Genomic DNA, 14549 nt, shown 5'->3' on the forward strand with positions numbered 1-14549 from the left:
TACGCTGGGAGCCATATCGGGGGAGCCGTACCGGGGAGCAGTATTGGGCGGGTCGTATCGGACAAGCACGGTATTCTCACTGTTCGTACGCTCTGAGCTCACGGCTCTCGTTCAATTGAGCTTGAGCCTATGTTCGATTGAGTCGAATCTTTGAGCTGTACCATTACTGACCCATTACTAGTTCCTACAATTAAATTCCCTACTATGCATTAGGGTTCGAAAATGCATTGAATAAACTTCGACATCAGTCGTACATTAACTGCCGAATAGCCAGATCCTGTGCAGAAAAGTAAAGTTTGTTAAAGTAAGACGACGGTTTGCAGCGCAATCCATTGTGGATCTTTAAATGTTCGTTATTAACTGAACAGTCTACAAATCGGGTTGCGTAGTGACGCAAAAATGAGCAAGGTGGGTAAATTATAACACTTTTGTAAAAGTGTCTAACTAAATAGTGTAACAAAATATTCAGTTTTGGAAACAAGCCTAAACTTTTGTTTATTGATTTGGTATTTTTTAACTGAACTGACACTAGAAATGAATGAGGTGGGTAAATTATAAACACATGTACAAGTGTCTAGGTAAATAGTGTAACAAAATATTAAATTTTGGAAGCAAGCCTGAATTTTGTTTACCCGATTTGGGATACGTAGTTAAGTTTTTAACGCAGCTAGCAATTTGCGCGACAAATTGTAAAAAGTACTAGTAATTTTAGAAGACTTAATAGTGATATTACAATGCTAGTTGCCTGTACAGATTCATTTATTAACAAATCACAGAAAGGAAGACAGTTATGCCACCTCCCCGCTTCATGTAACTTGGTTTATTCTCCTTTCCCCGATGGGCTGGTTTATCAATTTAGATTCTATGTTTAGTTGTCATTTTTCAAAATTGTAACTAATATTTCAAGAATTCAGATTCTGTGTTGACAACAGACGAAAGTCAGTGGCGCCAATATTTGAACATGATGCTAACAGTTTAAAGTAAGGTAACTCACAGTCCGATGCGGAGAAGTCCTTGATGGAGCGCTGCAACGAGTTGAGGAGAGTACAGAGGCCGGGCCACAGCTGGAGACGGGAAACAAAGGCCGGTCCTTTCAACATTTCGGGATGAATCTTCAGCCACTCAAGAAGAACTTTCACTGCAAATAAAGACAATTGTATTTTAACCTCTCAGACAAAGACATTTATTTACTATGTGTTCCTTTGAGAACTGTCAAAACGTGATAATTTTTGTGTTATTTACGAGTTTTGCTAAAAGCTTCATAACTCACGTTTTGGGAAACGTAGCCTCATTCTAAAAAATGTTTTGGAAAGATTATGAAATCCACTATCGCATTGTTTTGTTATACGTAAATATTTGCGTTTCTAAATATACATTTTATGAAAACGTCAAAAATATGTAGGAATCGCTTACCATTATTTCAAAGCCGTGAAAAATGTACTTTTTTCTGAGTATCATAAAGAAATAACACTTTACATATTGAAGAAATATAATTAAAAACTATTAGTCACCTCAAAATATTAACCGTCCAAACTAAAATATTTTTAATAAATTATTTAGAAACGCAATAAATTATGAACGAACAAGATGACAGATTCAATCGGCTTAGATAATGCACTTCTACGTTCCATAGATATTCTTAAATACAGACGCGTAGCGTTATTCATTATCGATACTCTGTTTTTTAAATCATGGCAATCCGTATACTAGTGATGGAAATAAATCGATTTTTGTAAAATCTCGCGCGTTTAAGTGATAAAAAAAGGCGTTCTAATGTCTTGACCGCTATTATCATATTTACGTCTTTTGACGTTCTAATGTTCTGAGTGGTTAAATAAACAAATAAATGATTCTTAAATGCCTTACTGACTTTGCAGACCAAATGTACAGTATTACATCTTATATAGGGCTCGCAGAGTCTTCAATAGTGACCAGTTGCTAACTCTATACAAATCTCAAGTATGCCCAACAATTGAATTTGAGAGCCACCTCTGGGCTGGGCTCCAAAATACCTGTTAAACCAGATCTGAATAGCCAGGTACTTCTCCACCTTCCTCTTGTTCATCCCATCCCCCTCCCCAATACCTTCAGCTAACATAACAACATACTCCAATTGGGAAAGACATAGTTCTAGACAGTTGGGAGCAGTTAAGACTCTCATGTGGTATTTAAATTGTTTTAATTAAAAAGGTGGTTCTTCTGATTGACAATTCGTTGATAACAGATAGATTGCCGTCTCTAATGCATTGAAGCAATGTGGGCATGCTGAGTATGTTCTACAGGTGTTTCAATAGAGCCTGCTCGAAGGAGCTAGCACAATTGATCCCCTGTGCACCGATAATCATATGCAAAACTCGACAGACGAATTGAACACCGTTTCAAAGTTGATGTTGGTGTAATGAGAACGAGTCACTTCTTCAACTCGTTTTCTTGTAAGTCGGCCATCATGTGGTATAAACTACAATCATCTGTTTTTATTCCTTCGGATAATCCGGGGCTCTTCATAACTCCACAAGCTTGTAAGTAGAATGGAATAGTTCATTTACCAGCTGGCAGCGCCGGGTAAGTCAGCATCTCCTCCTGCGCGCGCGTGTGAGCGGGAAGCAGCAGAGCGGCCAGGGTGCCGGCCACCAGCTCGAGCGCGATGGCCAGCGCCTGCCGCTCGTCTTCCGTCATGGAGTCCTCTGTCAGCTTGTGGCCGTCCGTCGTGGAGAACACGGCGTACAGGTCCAGGCAGCACATCTGGAACATTTGTTACATTGTACATGATGGTTGCTGATACACCCTTTTTACATATGGATATTGCCACCAAAAGTTTATAGAATTCATTGTCATCGACAACGAGTCTATCTACCGAATTTCAGCTCGATCAGATGTCGGGGAGTTGGTTAATTTCAACTTCCAAGATTTACATTCATTCATTCACTAACGAAAATAAGAGTGTAATTCAAATAGATGTTTTTACTTCTTCAATAGTTGCAAAACAACTTTGTGGCGTCATTTTAACTATATGAAAATGAAATACTTTGTCAATATATATAATAAAAGTAAGTGTACAATGTGCGTATCGCTGAAACGAGTCCCGGTACGATCAAGGGAGTTATATGGTGTGGAAGCCCTCTATCTCCTATCCATGAAGAAGGTTCCCGTTTTTACCTGAAGGGCGTGCTTTTAAGATAAGATATAAGGGCTGTAAGTTTCGCCCTTGTTATGTAACCGTTTGAATCATAAGAATAATAATAATAATGCTACCTAACGGCGTCCTGGCGGCCAGCTTCGGAACTAACCCCTGCGTGGCACAAAATGGCGGCCTCACCACGCATCATCGATAGAAGAAACCTATGTAAGCTTGATCCTTTTAACCCCTATTCATGTGCTATGATAAATCTCAGTGCCGTTTTCGTAATATAAATAAGAGAGAGAGGTCGGAGTTAGGTGGAATAACCATGTACCCTAATGTTTACCATGTACCCGTACGTATAAGTTTGTAATGCTCTGTGTTGTTCTCTTTTGTTTTGGTGTACGACACCCTGCCATAATATATCATTGTAAAATATCACTCTTTTGTCATTGAACCCCTGTCCCGCTCTGAATGAGGTAGCAGAAAAAGATAGCTGAACTCCCGGCTTGAGTGGAGTCGTGGAGTTGAGGGATATCGTGCCTTGAATGAGCTAGTACCTGGATTGATGTAGGTTTACTGGTACTGAAACCCGCATCCCGCATTATATGGCACTGCCACCCTTCGTGTACTGCACGAAACACGTGGACTTATAATCATAAGTCCACGTCTATAACCATCGCCAAACGCTACATTTCCTTTTATATAGCACCCTCTAGAAATTTCTAGAACGGTGCAGAACATTCGAGAGCATTCCACAACATTCCAGAACATCCCGGAATGTTGTGAAATGTGAAATTGTTGTGAAATGGGAATATCCTGGAACATTCAAGAACATCCCGGAACATCCAAGTTCATAATGAACTAAAAACGGGATTACAGGCCTGATAAACTTTTAGTAACTTTCCAATATTCTAAAATAAGTAACTACGAAAAAACCATTCAAAATCATGGGACGTGATAAAATTTGCAATGCAATGTACAAACATTGGCGAAAATGCCCCAAAATGTATATTTTAGAATTATCTTCACCACCTAGGATTCTTGCTGCAGAGTCTCCATCTTCTATCTTCGTGTCTCCTGTTCCTATACTTCATTTTACTTAACTTCACTTTATTTTTGTAATATTTATATTTTTTGTAATACCTGCATCAACTGTAAAGCGCCCCTGAGGTGATATCTCACAAAAGCGGCGCTATACAAATTATCCAATAAATAATAATAATTTTAAAAAAATCCTCTGTTTTCATTTGTGCCCTTACGATCAATATTCTACCATAAAGCTAGTCCATTGAACTTAGCGGGCAACTAATAGTCGTGATGTTTCCACTTTCAGTTTCTGTAAAGCGTAATATAATGTAACCTTGACAATGGCATCGGCAGAGAACTCATCGGTGGCGACCAGAGCGGTGAGCGTGGATGCCAGAGCGGGCAGCAAGGCCTTCGCCTCGTCCAGTCCCTCGGCCGTCTGCAGGCGGTGATGCACGGCCATGTAGCCGCCAGTATAGCTGTGGGCGTTGAGGCGCGCCGACGGGGACAGCGCCGAACGAGAGTCTGGCGATAGCGACCTGGAAAAAACAAATCAAGTTGAAGCGATATGTGTAGAATTGATACGGAACGACTGGTGAGAGAAATCGCATCGTGGGAGGAGAATGTGGGTAACGCCACCCACGGAATCATTTATTGGATAGCAAACACCTCTGCCATAGGTCACTTCAAGTGGCAAGTTATGGCCGTTGACTTAGCAGAGATGCCCGGGTTCACGGGAGACCCTTTCGACCCAACGCCTTGCACTGCAATGGGAGGGATGAATTCATAGTTAATGTAAAACTATACATACTCTCTCTTTTAACGGGCGGTCCGTTTGATAGATTCCCCAATCTTAACAAACGGACTGCAATCTTTAGAGCACAGGCGTCAGGTAGGTATGCTGTCCTTGTTCTATCGGTATTACAATGGAAGATGCTCTGAGGAACTAGCGTCATTGATCCCTTCGGCACCGGTGCGTAGTCGGGATACACGCCAAACGCGCGCCCAACATTTGTACACGGTTGACATTTGTCACATGAGAACGGGTCGCTTCTACGATTCGTTCTTAAGTTCAACAGCTCGGCTGTGGAACGAACTGCCGGCCTCTGTGTTTCCTCCCTCCTACAACATGGGACTCTTCAAGACCCATGTTCACTCCTTGAGATGACCCGTCTCATTTAATTGACTCAATCCCATCGTCGTGTTAAAATGGCTATGGTAATATTCATTACCTAGATCTGAAGACGATGAAATACGCTTTCAAATTTTAATATTAGAAATAGACATATATTTTTTTAAATATTCAAATTTTGAATGCAAACATAAAAATATAAATAAAAATGCTCACTTTACTTTTCTTGTAACTAAAATATATATATACTGATATGTAACAAAAAAAAAATATACAAAAAAACACATATTTTATTAGAAAAATGTTTTACATAATTATTGTCACCTCACTTCTTTGTCATTTCATATCAAAATAATTTATAACAAAATTCATAAAGTTTTTTTTAAATTGCGGTCGGCACGTTTGGTTTCATAAAGGTGCACATTTTAATTATTCTGTGGTTAACCCATTCCACCACTAATAATATGACTTAATCTGTTAATTAAAAACACTATTTAACCTCTTAAGCACCACGCCCGAGTATACTCGGGCGGCTATTATGTGTCAGAATTCGGAATTCATACTAAAGAAAATGTTTTATTATTTTTTCACACTATGCACCACAATCAATACATATTCAGTCCCATTTTAGGTTTATATAATGGCTTTTATATGAGGATATATATTTTGAGTAAATAAAATTCGTTCATAAAAAAAGGTGTTTTTTTTTCCATTTTTAATTTTTAAATGATTACTGAAGGGGTTAATTATTACAACTTTTATTTTAAAGAAACCTTAACACTAAACTTCACATAAAATTAAAACGGTACAACATAGAACTATACACGGTGTCCAGAAACTCGTAGTACAAGCGGGAAACTGGAGAATCTACACCACATGGGGAACCCAAATAAACATAAAGTTTTTTGATTTGAGCATTTTCACAAAAAAAAAAAAAAAAACAAAAAAAAAAAATTTTCGGCTATTTTAGGGTTAAAGTTTTTTCTGGTGTTTAGGGTTGAACAACAAATGTTTTAACCCTGCAGAGCAGAAATATTTTATGATTACACCGGGTTAAATGAAGGGTGATTTCAAAATAATGCTTCAAATCCGAGTTTCTTCATTTGTTTTACTTTCAAATAGTTTTAATTAGTTGGGTACTTTGATCTTCAGTAATAATTTATAAGAATTTGATAAAAAAAAAATTAAAAAAAAATCAACTTCTAACTCGATTTACTCGATAGCGAAAGCTCAAATCAAAAAAATATATACTACGAAATCGACTCCAAATGTGATGTAGATTCACCAGTTTCCCGCTTGTACTACGAGTTTCCGGACACCCTGTATATATATTTTTTTGTTATTTGGATATTTGTTTAATCTTCATCTCCAGGCAGTTTTGGAAGGGTACGGTATGTTTTGAAACATTTATTTTATTTATTAATCTTAAGTTAGCTCACATCTTCGTGTGTGCTAATAGTTTTATAAACATATAAACATGTACATTGTTTGGCAAACATAATCTTTCTTTAAATATTTCACTAAAGTCACAAAAAAAGAAACATTAATAATTGAGATAGACATATTTTCTTAATTCATTTTTGAACTTATTAATATTTTCTATCACAGCAATTTCCTGTCAGCAACATTCTGACATGTGGAGAGCCACCAAGCATTTCGCACATTCCCATCGTGATTCACTTTTCTTTTTCGGTAATGTAACACACTTTACACAGGTTTTTCGACGGGTTTCGTTTAACAGGATTTGGAGGAATTTGTCTAGGGAAATGTGCCCATTGTACAGCCTGTAATCGTAAAGGGCATGCTCCTCCAGATGTCCTTCCTCGCCTCTTGTATGGTGGTAGCGTCATATTCTCTAATATGTTTTCCGCAATACCTATCCTATAGTCGCTATATGTCAACATTTTCAAATTAGACATATTTTTCTTTAACCCTTTAATGCATGATTTATTTAATTTTCTGTAAAAAAATATATTTTGTAGATATTTACATGCATATGCAAGGAAATATAAAGAATTTATTTTATTTGTAATTTTTTAATGATATTTGATTAAAAAAAAATTGTTGCAAATTTACAACACCATGTATTTAATAAAAAATAATATGAACAATTTAAAAAATTCTCAAAACTAATAAGTGTACCGGAAAAATACGAGTTATTACATATAAGTATTGTATTATTGTATCTACTTACCTAAGAAAATCAAAATAATAACAGCAAAACCAAACTGTAATTCTAGCCTCCAACCAATTTTCGAGAATCTTCACTTTGTTGAAGAAAAAGTGACATTTGACATTCGCGAAAGAAAAAAAAGGTGATGCCACTCGATAAAATATATTACCGTGAACTTGATAATTCTAAAACGGCATGTATTAAGTATACACCAAAGAGTTAAAGGTGGTTTGAACGGTATGTTGCAGTTTTACAACAGTATGCATTTAAGGGTTAATGCATAGGTATTATATAAGGCCATGTCAGCCAAATAAAAAAATATTTTTTGTATCCCTTGGAGTACCTTCGCATTAGTGGATAGGAAGCCAAGCACTGGTCATTTCTGTCGACTGCACCCACCCCACGATTATAATCGATGACTGCCTTGGGTTTTAGAATAGGATTCCCAGTTTTGTAGTCATTTTTACCCGTATCCGTCATTCGTAAAGTTGTTTTCAATGATTTTTTATGCATAAAATGATTACGCATAGACAGACCGGCGTTTTACCGGCTTAGTACTTTAATACCATAATATGGTTGACCGGCAATTCGCCGGCTTCGTGTGTCAATGGGTTAATTTCTAGATTTGAATACAAAGCGTGGTGTTTTTTTTATTAACACAGTTTAGATAATATTTCTCTCCATGACAGTAAGGGAGGTGCGACCATATGAGTTGTTCCCAAAAGCGAACAAATTAGCCTGAAAGGTTGACCTTATCGCATACAACGCACCTCCACACAGTTCAACTTTACATTCAACTCAAACAGATTGATAACAACCGCTGAACCAAATTGAGTCATCTGCAAGGCCTGTGAAGAAAATGACTTATCATTGCAAAAACAATCTGTCCGTTTGATAGATTCCCCTAACTTAACAAACGGATTAGAATCTGGGGGCAATGCAATCCTTGTTATCTCAGTATTTCAATAGAAGATGCTTCAAAGAACAAGCATCATTTGATCCCTTCGACGCCGGTGCAGTCAGTAAACAAATCAAATGTGCATCCAATATTTATACGACTCATTCCTGAATTCAACAGCTCAGCCATGGAATGATTTGCCGTGTACACTTAACACAAAAACATAAATCCTAATTACCCGTCGTGTATGAGTTTGGAGGCGAGCAACGTTCGAGCGAGGTTGTTTGCAGCCGGCGGGAAAGGGCCGCCCACGGCCAGTCCACGCGCGTGGTAATACGCAGCGCCGATGCGGTCGCCTCGCGCGGCACGTAACAGGCCCAGCTGGTTGTAGGGCTGGCCGTTGCGAGGGGATACTGTCAGCGCTTGCCTGAAATTATATAATTTGACAATACGGTAAAGTACTGTTTTAACGCAACCATTTGGCATCTGTTTGTAAATTTGTTTGTTGGGTTCTGGTTCCAGTTTGGCTATGTTAGATACTACCTTTTTATCCCACCAGAGTTCACACAATCGTAGTTCCTACCACGAGCTGTAAAATCGGAATAATCAATATTACGGTACCTACCGGACTGAAGAATGTTTGAAAAAGAATCGTCATTGAGATGGTGATATTTCTTTGGACAATTATGTAATTCTTTATTTGAAATAAATAATTTATTAGAAAAATACGTTTTTGGACGCAAAGTGTACTGTTTACAGAACTACAATGTAGTTTTATCTGAAACAATCCATAAGAAGGTGTTTCTCAACAGATTCAATCAGGACATTATAAGGTTATTTTCCACACTAGCCCAGCCTGTCTTCGTCTCAGCCTTTCTTTGTCTCGTAAATTCTGGTCCTTCATAATAGGATAAGGTGCTCTCACAGCTGCTGTGCCACATGATGTACAGGTGGGGCCTTAAAGAGCCGGCTATATGTGAATGCGGTGCGGTGCAGAACCCCGAACATGTGGTTAACGAATGCCAGCACCATTCATTCTCCACGAGGATTGATGAAGTCCACAGGGCGACGCTTGAGGCCCCAGACTGGCTCACAAACCTAGAAGTTCAACATCAGATACCACTCTTCTGTCGAACAACTTCATTAATTTATCATTAAGGAGTTGTAGTTTGTATAATGTATTATTTTTAAGTTTGCCAACCTGTAGAAAGAGTCAGCCCTCCGTGGCTGGCGACTATAGCGGGCCAAGTCCCCGAGGTGCACTAGGCAGTGCTGGCAGATGTACCAACACGAGGCAGGCTGCGGGGGCCGAAATGCCGTGTGGGGAACGTCGCCCCACGGATACGGGATGTTGCACCTGAAATACAACAGATTAGTGACGAAGAGTAACTAAGACTGGTTGAGGAGTTAAGAGCGCTAGTAAGATAATTACCTAAATGGAAGGTTCAGCTTGAAGGTGGTACAGATCTGATGAAGCAAGCAGATGTAAAAGCCAGTAGCAGCTTGCAGCACCCACAACAGCAGGGTTTGGTTCTCAGCCCGACGCGGGTTCTGAAAAGAAAAATCTGTAATATAGCTACTTTATTTAACCTCTCAGACAAAGACTTTTATCTACTATGTGTTCCTTTGAGAACTGTCAAAACGTGATAATTTTTGTGTTATTTACGAGTTTTGCTAAAAGCTTCATAACTCACGTTTTGGGAAACGTAGCCTCATTCTAAAAAATGTTTTGGAAAGATTATGAAATCCACTATCGCATTGTGTTGTAATACGTAAATATTTGTGTTTCTAAATATACATTTTATGAAAACGTCAAAAATATGTAAAAATCGCTTACAATTATTTCAAAGCTTTGAAAAATGTACTTTTTTCTGAGTATCATAAAGAAATAACACTTTATATATTGAAGAAATATAATTAATAAATATAACTATTAGTCACCTCAAAATATTAACCGTTCAAACTAAAATATTTTTAATAAATTATTTAGAAACGCAATAAATTATGAACGAACAAGATGACAGATTTAATCGGCTTAGATAATGCAACTCTACGTTCCATAGATATTCTTGAATACAGACGCGTAGCGTTATTCATTATCGATACTCTGTTTTTTAAATCATGGCAATCCGTATACTAGTGATGGAAATAAATCGATTTTTGTAAAATCTCGCGCGTTTACGTGAAAAGACGTTCTAATGTCTTGACCGCTATTATCATATTTACGTCTTTTGACGTTCTAATGTTCTGAGTGGTTAAAAAGGATTGCTTGACTGTATCAATGCTAGTTATTTGTGTGAATTATATATTTATTAAAGCAGAGACGGTATACAAATAGTTCCCGTGAGCACTTTGGCCGTGGACCCATTGTGCCCTCTCCCATTTCATCTCATTCATTTGAATTTGTTTCCAGATCTCATGATGGTCCCTGTCTTCATGAGTCCCTCTTTTCTTTTTTTCTCTTCTTCAGGTTCCCCGAAGACCCAAAAGGGAAGAGTCCAGAGAGCTTCAGCTCTGCTCTCCACCCCCCCCCCAAGTTCCCCAAAGGCACCTAGTTTTTGTTTGAATGGTCCATTTTGATCCGAGTATCTAGGGAAATAGAAGGTCCTCCCCAGCAGAGAACAGAGTGCTGGGGTAAGGTCTAAATAATCCAAGATGTGATCCTGTATCTTGTGTCATTTAGCCTGAGCACGGTAGCTCTCACCTTAGCTTGGGACGGCTATTGCAGGTTGTGTTTCAACGCCCTGAGCGATGGGCTCACCACACTCCCTATACTAATAGCTGCATGTATGTCTCACCTTCTTGTCTTTGGCATTGTTCTGCAGCAGTTCAATTTGGTTTTTGAATCCAACATTCCACAAGTCCTGTTCTACCTTTTTGTCCAAGGCGTAGTCCAAATCAACCAATAGCACTTTCTGGTATGCCTAGAAATACAACAATTTATAATCATCCACCACTACACTTCCTAATAAACACAAGACAATTACTACAATTCCAAGATGCGTGGGGCGGGGGCTGGGCAAAAGCGCGTACCTTTTAGTTATTGGCTAATAAATGAATCCGACAGTCCGCAGGCAACTAGTATTTTACAAGACATCCTTTTTACAATGGTGCGTGCCTAGCTTTGTTTATCCATCTCTAGCCATAACTAAACATCCCAAAATGATTAGATTTCTTCGATTCGTGCTTTATTAAAACTGTTTGTTATTAAACTGAATAAGCTTAAAATTAAGTAAATGCAATATTAGTCATTATTTTCTTCACCATTATATAGGAAATTATAATTGATGTGTTATTTTGTAAAATGTTCTGATGAGCGCTGGACGCATAAAAATAAGAATGTAATTTATTTATTTATTTACTCATGTTCTCACTAAAAAAGTTGTGCGCCAATATATTATGGAAAAGATTACAAATTTGAGGTACATGCAAGTATAGAAGATCATGGAGGCAGTTTTACTGTTTTGTGACATGCGGCAAAAGCTAGTTGGTAAACTGTCTGTAAGTGACGTTAAAAATGTCGATGGTCAATGCAGAATCGTTAAGCAGTTGAGTCGCTCTGTTGATTGGTGCGTTCTGATAGGCAGAAGTCCTCGCTTTCGGAGTATAAAAAAGTGCGTGTGATCTCCCACGAGTGTACTTGTTAAGCACATATAAGTTAATCTCTTTCAATATAAGTGGATTAAGTATAGTTTAAAAAAATGTTGGCCTAAAATTATTTTTCTGCGTGCTTCTGAAGTGTTGAGCATTCCTGTTAAGAACAAGGATGATTCTCTCATATATAGGTGACTAGACTGAGGATTTGGTTTTGTTCAGAAGGGGCCCAAATAATGAAGCTATATTCTAGGATACTGCGAACAAAGCTTCATATGTTTTCCGTACTGCGATTCCGTTATGCGAAATGCACGAACCCTGCTGGTGGAAAATAGGTTGTCACATGGTTTGCCTCCAAGTGATCGAAATGGTACTCATATTTAGCTTTAGGACGGGTCTATTTATTCTGACGTCGGTGATTTTTAATCTTTGCCGAGACACGATCCCTTGCAAGCAATGGATACAGCTCACATCACCAATAGTTGGAAGCTCGTTTATGAAATCCCAAACCCGTGCGGGCACCGGTCTAAAGTCAAGATTCAAGACCCGGCAATAATAATAGCAACAAAAATATCAGGACTGAGTCACTTAGATACTCGCTTATACCTAGATTGCATGCAGTATCGATGTTTTTTCAGAAGTAGTAGATGTGTTCAACTGCACGGAATATAGTTATAAGAAGGCTATAATAACATATCTCAATCACAATAATCAATGTCAGGAATGATAATATTCTTCTGTATGGCTCATATATCATATTTTACTACATCTAAACTATTTACTTCAGATATCTTATAGTGTTAGCTAACAATGCATTATTTTATTAAAAAATATTATTTCTTATCCATAAGTATCATAGAATCGCTGACAGCCCTGAATTGTTAATGCCAAGTTGCGATGCCTACTCAGCTATTCCAAGTACAATTAATTTTGTGGGTCACAATAAACTCACTACTGACTATTATCATAGACACCTCACACTTTTAGTTATGACAGGTCTTATAAAAGCCTAGTATAAATTAGTTCAACTATTTATTTATTTTATTTATTTATTAGATACAAATAATTACATACATATTAAGGAAGCTTTGGCTGTCCAACTAGGAAATTTTCCCGTTTTAGGACAGCCAAATTGCCTGGTTTAGTTAACATTTGTACACGCTGCTGTTATGAATTATATTTCCATACTTTACATTAATAGTTACGCTAGTAATATATAGTCTATATACATATATATTTTTCAAAGTAATCAAAATAAAAACTTTTTCAGATATATTTGTACACCCGAATATTAGTTTTTTTTTTATGAAAACACCTGATAAATGTTATCAAGGTACATGTAATAATATGCATAATTAAGGAACACTGTATCAGGGTACATGATAACATATTGGATTAATTCAATTTATAGTTACAATACAAGAAAAATATTAGGTGGGTTTCTTAATTTGTTCGCTGTTACTATGCTGTGTATTAATTTACATAATCAAGGTACATATAATATAATATACATAGTCAAGAAAAATGTAAACAAGGTACATGAAAACATATTGTATAAACATTATCAATCACAAAAATTATCAATCGCATTGTATCAATCAGATGTAAACTATTGTTTTATTATATTTGTTTTGAATTATGCATTGTCTTACTGTACTTATATTAATAACTGCATCACTTGCAATAGTGTTTTTGTGTACACATCAATTGTTCTGTAATTTATTGCTATTATTATCCTCTGTACCACTATTCACTTGTAATTCATTATCACTGTATTGTAAAAGCCATTTTATGGCGTTTGAATAAATAAATAAATAGTTAAATAAAGTATAAATAAAGTGGTTAAAGAATAATGATGAATCCTAGCTAAACGTTCGTCCCCTTTTCAGCACATTTTTATAAGAAAACATTGACACTTTAACCCTTTGTATATCAGATACTCCATAATGTAATGTAAAAATATGAGGAAAAATTACAATATTTTTAGAAAATTAGAAAAACATATTTTTTTGTTAAGGCAGTAATTAAAAAGATGCAATTATGTTAAGAAATATATATTTATTAAGCAGTCGCCCAAATGCATACGTGGTTTTTTAGGACACGTGTCAAGTACTCACTGGTTTCCCGTCTGCCACCTTTTACTGCCCTTTTCGAGCAGACGACACAGTCCCTTTTGGGACCTTTTTTTCAAAACATGGAGTTTTCCATTGAGCCTGGTCTCTGATGGAGTGGAACTAGATGGTCTACTTTGAGGCTTTTTGTACTCGCCCACTAATTGTTTGTGTACTCACCCACTAAATGATCTACTTTTGTACTCACCCACTAATTGATCTACTAAAATTTTGATAAATTTCAAACTGCTAAATGGATTTTCCTTGTCATTGTTTTTAATAAATTTATATAGAATATATGAGTTACTGGAACATATCTCCATCTCCCAAAAAAATAGTTTACGCCACCATTTCAGCGATTTTCTTAAGAAGCAATACGACGATGCATACTGATCAACACAATCAACCACATCCATGGATTTAGTATAATCGATGATAACGTTTGGTTTTTCCTTAATTACCATCTATCGAAGTTTCATCGGAAGAGTCACTTT

The 14549-nt window shown here is 37.1% G+C and overlaps 1 protein-coding gene across 1 annotated transcript in view; it reads right to left on the reverse strand.

Annotated features, from left to right (window-relative positions):
• Positions 1-14549, reverse strand: part of LOC149415008 (uncharacterized) — a 40771-nt gene that overhangs the window by 18536 nt on the left and 7686 nt on the right. Inside the window, exons 4-10 of the mRNA XM_089643041.1 lie at positions 11149-11274; positions 9783-9901; positions 9552-9707; positions 8589-8777; positions 4482-4686; positions 2547-2742; positions 995-1138 (exon numbers count right to left, since the gene is read on the reverse strand). Coding sequence (XP_089499167.1) covers positions 995-1138; positions 2547-2742; positions 4482-4686; positions 8589-8777; positions 9552-9707; positions 9783-9901; positions 11149-11274 — 1135 coding nt within the window. The remainder of the gene's footprint in view (positions 1-994; positions 1139-2546; positions 2743-4481; positions 4687-8588; positions 8778-9551; positions 9708-9782; positions 9902-11148; positions 11275-14549) is intronic.

Source organism: Hesperophylax consimilis, chromosome 19, assembly GCF_061612785.1.
Source record: "Hesperophylax consimilis isolate HC1 chromosome 19, BYU_Hcon_1.0, whole genome shotgun sequence".
In the NCBI taxonomy this organism is placed as follows: Eukaryota; Metazoa; Arthropoda; class Insecta; order Trichoptera; family Limnephilidae; genus Hesperophylax; species Hesperophylax consimilis.